Source organism: Crocuta crocuta, unplaced genomic scaffold (genome assembly GCF_008692635.1).
Source record: "Crocuta crocuta isolate KB4526 unplaced genomic scaffold, BGI_CrCroc_1.0 scaffold131, whole genome shotgun sequence".
NCBI classification, from domain to species: Eukaryota; Metazoa; Chordata; class Mammalia; order Carnivora; family Hyaenidae; genus Crocuta; species Crocuta crocuta.
Window position 1 is genome coordinate 12754516 of NW_027528977.1, and position 12390 is coordinate 12766905.

Genomic DNA, 12390 nt, shown 5'->3' on the forward strand with positions numbered 1-12390 from the left:
GATGCAGCCCCGGCCGCGCTTGCGGAGGAAGCTCCGACAAGAAAGAAGAGATGGAGAGGATTTCCCCCGGTGTGGTTTTGGGGTGGTTTTTTTGTTTGTTTGTTTTAACCATTTCCATCGATGATTGGAGAGTAAAAGGAACCCGGGCCGGGGCGGCGAGTAGCACTTTAGGAAAATGGAAGAGTGTGTTTGGAGACGCGTAAAGTTGCGTTTCAAGCTCCGACCTCTGGGGCAAGCGATGCTCTGCGGAGAGCTGAGTCAGGGCTGTCTGGGCCTCACAGCCACCCGCCTGGAAATGATGCAAGTCCAGTCGGTCACCTGGATCCCTGCAGCCCAGCCCCGAATCCGTCTGGGTTGGGGGAGGGGCAAGGAACTGGCCCTCCGGGTGTTGCACGGCCCACCAAACCGGAGCAAAAAGAAAGGGGCAAGATGGGCCAGTTGCTCAGGCCAAGTCCTCTATCTAGTGCTTCTGCTCCTATGGTAGTTTGAAAGTTGTGGGGTTTTTTTTTTTCTTTCTTAATGCAAAGCGTCACAAAAACAGGAATTCCCGTTTGTACTCAGTTTGCCCCCTGCCGTCACTGTGCCCTGGAAACTCCAATCCGTCAAGGCTCGGGGTTGGGAAGCTCCCTGAATTCCAAACGACAGAAAAAGGCAACTTTCCCAGCACTGTGCGGGTGCGATGCGAGCCAGGGACCGCGGGGAACGCCGTCCCAGCGCAGACCGTCCCCTCCCGCCCTGCTTTAGCTGCAGTCGGAGCTGGGAGTCACTTTTGTTTTTCTAAAGTGCCTTCGGCCATAGCTCTGGAGCATCAGCACACGCGCACGCATCTTCGGCCGCGCTCACACTCGTACACGCACGCAAACGCGTGGCCGCCGCCAGGTCGGCAACTTTGTCGGGCGCTCCCAGCGGCGCTCCGCTTCCTCCCGTAGTAGTTGGGCGCAGGCCCCGCCCCCCAGCCGTGTTGTCAAACGGGCCGGGGTCTCGGATTGGTCCAGCCGCTGGGACAACACCTGCTCGACTCCTTCATTCAAGTGACACCAGAGCTTCCAGGGATATTTGAGGCACCATCCCTGCCATTGCCGGGCACTCGCGGCGCTGCTAACGGCCTGGTCACATGCTCTCCAGAGAGCTACGGGAGGGCGCTGGGTAACCTCTATCCGAGCCGCGGCCGCGAGGAGGAGGGAAAAGGCGAGCAAGGAGGAAGAGTGGGAGGAGGAGGGGAAGCGGCCAAGGAGGAGGAAGAGGCGGAGGGGAGCACAAAGAATCCAGGTCTCCTGGATTCGGGAGGGAGGTTTACACCAAGAACCATGTGTGCCGAGCGGCTGGGCCAGTTCGTGACCCTGGCTTTGGTACTGGCCACCTTCGACCCGGCGCGGGGGACCGACGCCACCAACCCGCCGGAGGGTCCCCAAGACAGGGGCTCCCAGCAGAAAGGCCGCCTGTCCCTGCAGAACACAGGTAAGTGAGAGCGCCCCCGAGGCGGAGAGCTGCTGGGAGACCGCACCGTGCACCCACGCAGCGCACCCCGGGCGCTTTGCCGGTTAGGGAGCGCCCACCTAGGGCAGCGCAAACTCTTGGGGTGGCGCGGGACGTGCAAAGGAAAGCGCGAGGCAAGGCGACACTCGGTCCGCGCCGGGCTCCGCGCGCCGGGAATCTGCACGTGCTGGCTGGGTGATGAAATGGCTGGGGCAGGACTTGTTGCTGTCCTCCCCGGGGTCGAGGGCAAAAGAGGCCGCCTCTGACCAGGCCAGTGCGGGCCCCGGAGTCTCCGGTCCGGCGCAAAGCTCCCTGCTCCATCCTGGCCGCCCCTCGGGAGGCACCGTGGGTCCCCGGAGCCGGCCTGCGCCCCGCACCCGGAAAATTCTTACGAGCCGGCTGGCCGCGACAGGACCACTCCCCCACCCCACCCCCCACTCCTCAAAAGATGCCCGACATCCGAGAACTTTGTAGGCCAGACCGATTACATTGTGAACTTGCCCCCTTGGGGGGGCAGTGCTTTCTGGGGAGGGGTGAGGGGAGGTGGCTCAAAGCGTACCTCTGAGGTGCTGCCGCCTTCTCCCGCTCCAGGGCAGGTCAGCAGGCGACGAAATGGTGACACGGCCCGAACTGTGCGCCGCCGCTGCTCCACCGGCTCTCGGCTCGCCGGCGTGCTGCCGAGCAGAGCCAGGCGTGCAGGGCACGGGGCTGGCCCTTTTCCCAGCTCCTGAGAGAGAGAGAGAGAGAAAGAGAGAGAATATGCCTACAGCTCCTTCGCTCGGCGCCCCCCCCCCCTCACCTTTATTTGGGGGCCTGAAACCCAGCTACGGCGTTCGTGCGCTCACCGCACGAGCAAGAATGCACGAGTGCCCATTAGGAACGCCCGCAGCGAGTGAATCGCAGCCCCGCGCGCTCCTGCCCGGCGCGCCGGGGCCGCGCGTGGGATCAGCCGGGAATCCCCCAGCTCCACGCGCGAGCGCCCGCAGCCCCCGCCGGCGCGGGGTTCACCCTAGGACCTGCGCCCACCCTTCCCCCCTCCCCGGTGCTTTCCCTGAGAACCGAACGTGATTCTCGGTAGTTGGTGACCTCAACAAATACACGCCCCTCATTCTCTCGCTAGATTTAATCTGAATGCGGATTATCTACTCCGGCCCCGCCCTTCTTCCAAAATATACTTTCCTGCTGTAATTTTGTGGTTGGCTTAAATCAGTGAATTGGGTTGGGGGGAGGGACGGAAGAGAGGCGGCAGCCTGACAGTTCACTCCCTCAGTCTCCCCTTTTGGAGAGATGAATTAGGGCCACGTTCTGCGAAGGAGGGCAGCAAACTCCCGGGTCTCGGGAATTCCAGGGGATTAAGTGATATCTCACACCGGATCTCTATTTAAAAGGAGCCTCCGACTGCGACGTTTGCGTTTCTGCAGGCTAGCCCCCATCTGACTGATTCCTGAGCCATCTCGCAACCGCAGCTTGCCTAGCCTGGTATTTTTAATGCTGATGGTTTGGAGGCGCTGCCTTAATAGGAATTTTGTTTTGATTTTTAGGTGTTGAATCATAAAGCTGAATTGAAACTGCTTTTTGGACGCTGGCCTTTGGGGGTCAGGAAGGAAATGGCTGTGATTTAATAGCAGCAGCTTCAAGTTCCAAGAAGAGAAGGGTATTTCATTGATGAAGTACAGGAGGGAGACAGCAAGCTAATCATTGAAAATCTTATTTTTGTCTGTGGGTTTAGGAAGCTGAAATCTCTTCTGCTTTCAAACTAAGTATTTCCACAAATACTTTAAGAAGATGGAAAGGATGAAAAATGGAGTGCTCAGACCTAACTTCTGATTGTGATTTTTTTACTGTAGGTTCGGCGAAGTTTTTTGTTTTTGGTTTTTTGGTTTTTTTTTTTTTACAGATACAGTCTTTACAAGTAGTGACATTCCCATAAGTAGATTAAATGATGAAATTTTCTTGCCCTGGCTTTTTAGATCCCAAAATAGTCACTTCTAACTTTATCTTCTTAAATTTTCTCTTAGTCATTACTAACTTCTCTTTCAGCCGACCTCTCGGCATTCCCCCCAGCATGGCTGAGAATTTTGTATCCATGTGTATGTAATTCTCATTTTAGCGGAAATCCAGCACTGTTTGGTCAACGCCGGCGACGTGGGGTGTGGTGTGTTTGAATGTTTCGAGAACAACTCTTGCGAGATTCGAGGCTTACATGGGATTTGCATGACTTTTCTGCACAACGCTGGAAAATTTGATGCCCAGGTAAAAACCACATAGAGCGCAAAATGTTTTAGGTTGGCGTCGCATGATCGAAATGCTCGTGGGAAGGACTTTTGAACAGATTTCCTTAGCTGATCTTCATGGTGTGTTTTAGCATTCGCAAGACACATTCTTGGTGCCCAGCAGGATGCCAGTCTCTCCCCACTCCACCCGTGGGGTTCTCTCCTGAACCGTCAGGGAGGTGAAATCCTTACGGAGAGCAAGTTGAACAATCACCTAATTATTCATAGCAGAGGACACAAAGGTCATAACAAATAATAAACATCTTGTAAGGGGACACACTATGTCTGGCCACCCAGATAGGTCTGCAAGGCCCATCACATTAGAAATAGGTTCAGGGTGGGGGAGAGCAGGGTCTCCAATTATACAATCCAAGACCTGTTTTCACCTACTAGGAAAGAATAAACGAGACACAAACTTCATAGAAATTCATCATCTCCAACATGCATAACTTGGCATGTGGCATTGGGCTCACCTTTTTCGTGTTTCCCCCAACCCACTCTCCACAGCCCCCTGATGTTCTATCTCGTCAACTTCCTCTCCCACTGCACTGGAGAGTGGCAGACAGTGTTTGGATGAGGCCATTAGGTGTGATTTGTGAATGTCACCAGTCATCATCTCCTGACATCCTGTAGAGAGCCTGACAAAGCAATGCCTGGCAACCTACGCTACAGAGGATGTGGGGTGGCAGGAGGGGAAACAGAAGCCAGGGAAGGAAAGAGTAGAACGTTTGAACTCCTCGAGGCTCCCTCATAAAGCCTCCCTTCTGGATTAGCTGGAATTAGGAAACATACTAGGAAATCCGGAGGAAAGATGTGTGCTGAAGGGCGATCCCACAGGATGCCGAGGAAGAATACCAACACAGATTGCCACAGCCCTCAGATAAATTCGTCTTCCTTTTTCTCTCAACCGACGGGAGGATGTTCTCCAGTGTGAAGCATCCCTTTCAAGCTGGTTCCCAGTATGTCCCTACTTCATAGACTGGCACACCCTACCCTCCGTCCTCTTTGGCTTTCCGCTGGAAAGCAAAGGGGACCTCAGGGAGGTGGCTTTTCAGTGATGAGACACTATCTGTAGCCATTTCAGTTGCTTCGCAAGGAAGAACTGAAATAAATGTGCTGGCTGGCTTCCCACTTCCAACCTCACCCCGTTTACTTTCTCAGCTTGGTTACTTCCAGGCCTGTCTGAAAACAGAGGGGGGTGGGAAGTGGGGGGGGGGGACCTCTCCAACGACAGCTTGTTTCTATAGGGTTGGGGGAATAGGGATCCCTAGGCAGGTATCCCACGATGCCTCCCTGCCCTGAGAGGTTGATAAGGGACCTCAGCTTGCCTCCACACCCCCAACAGCTGTCTCCTTTCTAGGATAAGAACAATTTAATGGGGTTGCCAGGAAAGAGAACTGCGGGCCAGATGTATGCCTGGCCGCCTTAGCCACTCAGAGGCAGGGCGTGTGGGGGAGGGGCTGTCAGTTGGGCAGTTCAGACTCCAGATGCTGCCAGGCAGTGTGCCAGGCGGGCCTTTTAGAGGCAATAATCCTAACAGTTTAAAGGAGTCGAATCATTTTCAAAAAGGAAAAGAATGCTCCTCCTTAAAGGCTAGGAGGAGAAAAGGGTCTGGGTTGGGGGTGGTGGGAGGCACTGAGGCAGGAAAAGGAGGCACAGGGAGCACCCAGTCGTGATGAGAAAGGAGGAGAAAGCAACGATGTGAGACGAGGACGAGCAGACGCCTCCTGCTTGGGGAAAACTCCTGCTGGGAGTTCTGGATTTACATCTGGCCAAAGTTCCCTCGCGGTCCAGAAAAGTTGCCACCAAGCCACCAACCCTGGGCTGCCTTGAGGACAGACCGCCACAGCAGCCCCCCCTCCCCCCAAAACCAGTAGAGCAGCCGGGGAGGAAGGAGGCAGATTTGTTAAGTCTCCTGGAGGAACATCCTTTTTGGCCAAATGCCGGAGGTATCCTGTCATTCAAGACCCAGCCTCCTGATGTGGCGTCAGCCCGCAACCTGCGTGGATGTCAGTGTGAGGCAGGGCCTTGAGGTTCACAGCGTTTTCACCCAGACCCCGTGTCAGGCCAAGAACGCGCATCTAAGCTCATGACAAGGACTTGTCTCTTCTGCCCCGCTCTGTCTTCTCTGTCCTCTCTGTTCCCAGGGCAAATCGTTCATCAAAGATGCCTTGAAGTGCAAGGCCCATGCTCTGCGGCACAGATTCGGCTGCATAAGCCGGAAGTGCCCGGCCATTAAGGAAATGGTGTTTCAGTTACAACGGGAATGCTACCTCAAACACGACCTGTGCTCTGCCGCCCAAGAGAACACCCGAGTCATGGTGGAGATGATTCACTTCAAGGACTTGCTGCTGCACGAGTGAGTGCCGCCCCCACGGGGGCTGTGGGGAGAAGGGGCCGGCTCCACGGGCGGTGTTAGAGGAGTTCGAGGGGCTTGTTTTGGAGGCCGAAGTCCGGTCAGATGGGAAAGGTTGTGCTCAACCTCAGAAAGCTGCACTGACTCCCCTGGGAGTCCCTTTCCTGCTGGCCTTCGGGAAAAGCGAAAGAACTTTCCACCATTGGTTTCAAAAGCATAAGCGACAGATCCCAACAGTTCTGAATATTCCAAGTGGCCACGGAAGGGCTCAGACAGCTGAGCACTAGGAACATTTGTTGAGCATTTACTAAGTGCCAAGTGTGCTCAGGTGTTTCAGACAGATCTTCTCCTTGATCCTCACAGCAGCCCTGTGAGGGAGGTGCCATACTTGTCTCCATTTTATAGACGCACTGAAGTGAAGGTCACAGAGACAGGGAGAGGCAAAGCCAGGCAGTCCAGCCCCAGAACCTTAAATGCCAAAAGCTGACAGCAATAGCTTTTTTCCCCGCCTCCAGAGCCCTCTTTCCCTCAGAGGTCCATTTCACCTTCTCTAACACGTTAATGCCCTCCCCAAGGGAACACAAGACCGACGTCAAAAACTTACAAGCTAAACACCTTTATGCCAGAGTGGTAAATAGGAACTCGCTTATGTAAAGATTTGCAATGCAGTAACAAACCCAGGACGTCTTCTTCCTTAAAAAAAAAAAAAAATCCCATCTGTAGGATCCTAAACTTTATAAAGTTGATAATGCATGTGGTACACAGTTGCCCCTGACATGAAGCATGGGCGGTGGCTTACGATGGCCCCTTCCCCAGTGACATATGGCTGGTCTCTGTACAATTTTATGAAATCTTGCTCCTTAGTTGGGGCCATGTCACTAAGCAGGCTGCTCCACACCCCACCCACACCACTTAGATGACAGAGGCCAACCGTCACCTGTCACTTCCCAGGTATCTTGCAACACCCCTGCCGCCATGTTAGGATTATAAGATTCGCCGCGAATCTCTGCAGGCAGCTCTTACCAAGAGCCAAATAATGTTGGTCTTTTCCTTAGTCACGCTAATGTCCGCTAAAATATCTATCATTCTTCCAAGCACCTCTAAGGAAACCAAGCAACAATAACAATAATGATAATAGCTATCATTTTGTGAGTGGGCCAGGCCCTTGGCCAGGGACTTTACCTGACTATCTCATGTACCTTTCCCAAAAGGGCTACCAGATGGAGATCCCTATCCCCATTAACAGAGGAGGAAAGGGAAGCTAAGAGGTTAAAGACTGTGCTCTGAGGTTGGCTCCCTATTTTCCAGCTTGGGAGCTGGCAATATATATATGACGAATGCGGGTTATCGGGAAGAGACACCAAACCTCCTTGCTCCTGACCTGCGCTCTCCCCACTAGACCTGCTAAAGGCTCACCAGCCCCCAGATGTAGCAAGGGTTTCTTCTCCCTTTTCTCAAATACGCCCCCGTTACACAGAGAGCACTGTGAGGTCCCCTTCCTTCAAGCTGTTTCTGGAAGAGGCAAATGCCCCATGGCTGAGAGACTTTATCCTAAAGCCCCTTTGTCCTCAGTCCGCTGTCATCCATATAGATAGTTCGCTGGCCTCAAGAATGGATGATGGGCACTAGTTTATAAGTCAGTAATACATTCCTGGAGTGCAAAGAGACTTTGTCTTTTTCAAGATTGGAGAAAAATCTTCTTGGGGAAAACTGAAGGTTTTGGAGGGGTTTGTGTTTGTTTGGTTGGCTTTTGTGGTGTTTTGTTTTGTTTTGTTTTGTTTTACTTTGTTTTTGTTGCCCTTGGAATTTAAAGAAGGAGTAAAGCACTGTGGCTTTTCTGGTGCCTCCTCCGTGGAGACACAGCCCATGGAGGCATGAGATTTTTACTTCCAAAGCACTCCTTGATCATTTAGAATGAACGCCTAGCCCCCCACCCCAGCCCACTCTGGGAAGGCAGGTGGCTCACCCTGTAAGTTAGCCCAGGCCTTTTTTGAGAATGCTCACTGTGCCTGCACACAAGTCCCCTTTCCTTGTGCTAAAGCTGGGGCCTCTGGGAAGTGGGTCTCACCTAACCCCAACTCCCCACAGACCCCCACTACCTGCCCTTCTGAAGCCGTACTGGGCAGGGCATCACCTTGAACTTCAGGCTGACTTGACTGAGCTGTTCCTTAACTGTCTTAACCGATTTGGGCACAAAGGATCCTGCTAGTCCCCAAATATCAAGAAGACCATTTAAGAATGTGTGGCATTGGTAACAGAGAACAATATAAGAACCAAATTTGCTTTTCACTTTAGAGAAGAGAAAATCACAGTCACTGCAGAATCCAATCACCCCCATTCCTCAACCCGACCCCCATCCACCCCCTAAACACTCGGGTTTGGCGGAAGTGGCTCCCTTCAAGCTCTCGGCTTCCCTCTTTTCCTCTCACCCCTTCCCGCCCCACTTTCTCCATATCAACTGCCTTGGCTACCACACGCCCTGTCACTGGGTGCTGGCAGCCTCCAGGCACATCCCCCTCCAAGTATTTTTAAAAATCTTTTAGCCTTGCTGACACCCAGTTGAGAAAGCTGGGCTTTGTCATTAGACACGGGCTGAGTTTGCAGCCTGAGGAGGCACCACGCCAGCTCGAAACACGGCTTAGATTAACACACACCCCTCCCCATGGCTCACAGCTTTCTCCTCGGGAGAGAGCGCCAAGGGCAGGAGAGAGTGTGGGCTAGTCCAGCCTTCTCGGATCTGTCTTGGGGTTCTGGGAGCTCATCTGGCAGGCAGACTGCCCTGGCGAAGGAGGCCAGGAGGCAGCCTGTACGTTCCCAGGAGAGCCCTCCCCTTACCCTGGGGCAAGAAACTCGAAGAGCATCTGCCTTCTCCCAAAGAGAGAGAGATTCTCAGCCCCTATGGTTTGTTCACCGAGCCCCAGAGGGCGGCAGGTGCAACCAGGTGCTAAAATCCTGATGCTGCGATAGCAGATCTATTCCGTGACCTTGAGCTCCCTCGGGCAATCAGTGGCTAGTTGTCAAAAGATGGAAGGAAACAAGCATGCACTGAACATTTCTCCTGTGTTGCCCACTGCCCTCCTGGGCTAGCCTGAGAAGAGAAGTGTTTTCCCTGTCCTTGTTGCTGTTAAGAGCCTGCCTTAGAGAGTTTAAGCACCCTGTCCATCAGCCATGCACAGACTCTCTGACTCCAAAGGCATCAAGTAGGCCTTAAAAGGCAGCTTGATCTCTATCAGCCAAAACATTCCTCTTCTCTGCTCTCAGCCCGGCTCTAGGCCTTCCCAGCCCAGAAGCTTCCAAAAACTACTTTCTCCTCTCCCCCGCCGCAGGCCCCCCCACCCGCCATCTCCATTTTTACATCTATGACATGAGGACAGTTCAATCAACTACAACTTGAGGACTAATTCATCAAAACGGCAGTAAACTTCACAAGTCCTAAAACACAATCTGCTCTTCGTGCCTGGCAACAACTGCCAGCTTGCAAAGAAGAGATTATGTGGGCTAAGATGCGTTCACCCAGGTGGCCCAGGCTCACAGAGGGAAAGAAGTCTTGCCCCTTCTTATAAATGATCTCCCGTTCCAGAGTGAGTTTCCTGCCCAAGGTGATGACCCAGAGCCGCACGATGCTCACGGTCAATATACCCAGAAATACTGCTAGCCAAAGACTGCTTGAGAATGCTGATTAGCCACGTGGACCACTCCATACCCGCCTTGGGGATTTTAAAAGGCCAGGGAGATGGAAGAAAGGTTCAGTGAGTGGGCCATCAGAGCCCATTGCTGGTGACACCTCTTACCAGACAGGCCCATAAAAGCAGACACACGGTGCCCACCTTCGGCACATACCTCCCACCCCGCGTTGGCATGGTGGGGTCGTTCTTCCACCAGTGCCTTTCCTGAAGAACAACCCAGGGCAGCTGGACGGCCTGGGCAACGCTCTCCCCTCCAGACTCGAGTATGTTTATCTCACACAGGGCTGGCACTCATTCCAACACACGGGCCCCTCGCAGCCAGCCCTCACCTCTAGTTCTAGGCAAGCCCAGTTGGGAAGAGTGGAGATGCTTGGATAGACACTCCCCCTCCTCAACCTTTACTACCAGGAAAGGGAAGATCCCAGCCTCTGCCTCCCACCCTTCTCCACCTATCTCAGACTCCTCCAGGTACAGATGGAATTGCATCCAGTACCTTCCAGAAACACCTTTCTTCATCATGAGCCTAAACCAGGGGCAAACACAGACACGGGGAGAACAGCTTCTTGGGAGCCTCACTTAGAAAGGGCTTACCTGGGAGAGAGGCACCAAGTGCAAAGCCAGGCAGCCCCACTTGACGCCGTGTTGCAAGAGGGTGATGGGGAGCTCCCAGCCCCAGTTTTGATGGCTTCTGCCCCCCTGCCAAAAAAGAGTCCTCAGCTTGATATTTCAGACCCTTCGCCATTTGCCTGAGTATTATTCCACCAGTCCCCAAGACACTTCACTTCTCTTCCCGCTAAAAAGCATACCCGAAGCACGCCCATGCTCCTTTCCAGCATTCCCACAGCTGCCATTCCTGGCATCCTCCCCCACCTTCCCCAGACGTTCTTCCTTTTATTGTACGCACCTGTGAGTTGTCACTGGCCCTTTTCCTGGTGGTAGGCTCGACCACCAGCCTCTCTCTCTCCAATGCCTGGCATGGAGCCTGGTACGTAATGGCCACCTAGTAAATAGTGGTTGAGGCCGGCACCCCACAGGATATGTCTAAAAGCTTGGAGCAATTCCAGAAAGCATTTTCACCAAACTAAACCCGAGCCAGGCACTGGCTGTATCTGTCCTGCCTGGTGTCACCACTTCCCTCCGTGGCCCAGCTGGGACTGGGTCCATTCTCGCTCTCTCTCTCTCTCTCCTGCCTTTCATCTCTAGACCCTACGTGGACCTGGTGAACCTACTGCTGACCTGCGGGGAGGAGGTGAAGGAGGCCGTCACCCACAGCGTGCAGGCTCAGTGTGAGCAGAACTGGGGAAGCCTGTGCTCCATCTTGAGTTTCTGCACCTCGGCCATCCAGAGGCCCCCCACGGGGCCCCCTGAGCGCCAGCCCCAGGCGGACAGAGCCAAGCTCGCCAGGGCCCACCACGGAGACATAGGTCCCCACCTCTCGGAACCCAGTAGTCGGGAGACGGGCCGAGGTGCCAAGGGCGAGCGAGGTAGCAAAAGCCACCCAAACGCCCATGCCCGGGGCAGAGCAGCCGGCCACGGGGGCCCGGGAAGTTCTGGAAGCAGCGAGTGGGAGGAGGAACAGTCTGAATACTCCGATATCCGGAGGTGAAATGAAAGGCTTGGCCGGGAAATCTTTCCTCCGTGCCGTCCATTTTCTTCTCTATGGACATTCCAGAACATTTGCCATTAAAGAGGGGGGATGTCACACGCAGGATTTGCTGGGGATGGCGGACTTGATGAAGGCGTGTGCTAGCGGAACGAACAGGTGAGGCGGAGATGGCCCGGGCGGCGGTGAGGTCTCGGCTGTGCCCGGTGGGTTCCACACTTGCACATCCTGAAGTGAGCGTTCCACGCAGCCTCCTTGCAACTTTGTCTTCTTTCCATCCGTGGAGCCACTGGGCGGCGGCCTGCGGTTTGCTGTGCTGTGGGGGAGGTGGGCCGGGGAAGGGCGGGGGTCGGCAGGCCCGCCCGCTGGACCTCGCGCTTGGTGCTGGCCCCCGGCCCCACAGCTTCTGGTGCTGTCTTGGCAGGGGGCAGCTGGATTCCGATGCAGGGGTGAGTGTGAAAATCGAGTTGGGAGTCAGAAGGGCGGAGAGGAGACAGGGCCGTGTGGGCACTTGGTGCCAAATGGAAATTCAGTTTCTTGCATGGGACCTTGAGGTTTGGAGCTGCTTGGGAGGGGGAGGGCAAGGGCTCTACGTGTAATTTCTGAGCCATTGTGCTGTCTGGGGGACCACGTCCGAGGGAGTGGCCCCCATGTGTTTGTATATTAACCACTGCTTCAATTCTTGGTTTCACTTTTTTATTTATCCAGTTACAACTACATACCTGTCGTCTAAATAAATGGCTTTCAAACAAAGCAACTGGGTCATTAAAACAAGCTCAAAGGAAAAAAGAAATAACAGCTCATCTTTTGGGGCTGTTTTTTTTTTCTTTTGAGTGCTATTTTAAAAGGAATCAAAGGACGATGTACTTGTACATCCAACTGCCTGGCATGGGCTTCTAGCCACTTAGGGCAAATCACACCCCTGGAGGAAAATGCACACACGAGGAGTACGTTTCACAGATTTTCTTTAGCATTTGTTACCTCACCTTGACCCTC

General features: G+C 54.0%; 1 protein-coding gene across 1 annotated transcript; it reads left to right on the forward strand.

The window, feature by feature from the left end:
• Positions 1–1043: 1043 nt before the first annotated feature.
• Positions 1044–12147, forward strand: STC2 (stanniocalcin 2). Its single transcript, XM_077757300.1, has 4 exons — positions 1044–1458; positions 3587–3729; positions 5897–6108; positions 10995–12147. The coding sequence occupies exons 1-4, from the start codon at positions 1308–1310 to the stop codon at positions 11395–11397; spliced, it is 909 nt and encodes a 302-aa protein (XP_077613426.1). The 5' UTR covers positions 1044–1307; the 3' UTR covers positions 11398–12147.
• Positions 12148–12390: the final 243 nt, after the last annotated feature.

Coding starts and splice junctions, on each gene's coding strand:
- STC2 (XM_077757300.1), top strand. CDS start 1,308: ATGTGTGCCGAGCGGCTGGGCCAGTTCGTGACCCTGGCTTTGGTACTG. Junction 1,459..3,586: donor CCTGTCCCTGCAGAACACAG/GTAAGTGAGAGC, acceptor TTCTCATTTTAG/CGGAAATCCAGCACTGTTTG. Junction 6,109..10,994: donor AAGGACTTGCTGCTGCACGA/GTGAGTGCCGCC, acceptor TTTCATCTCTAG/ACCCTACGTGGACCTGGTGA.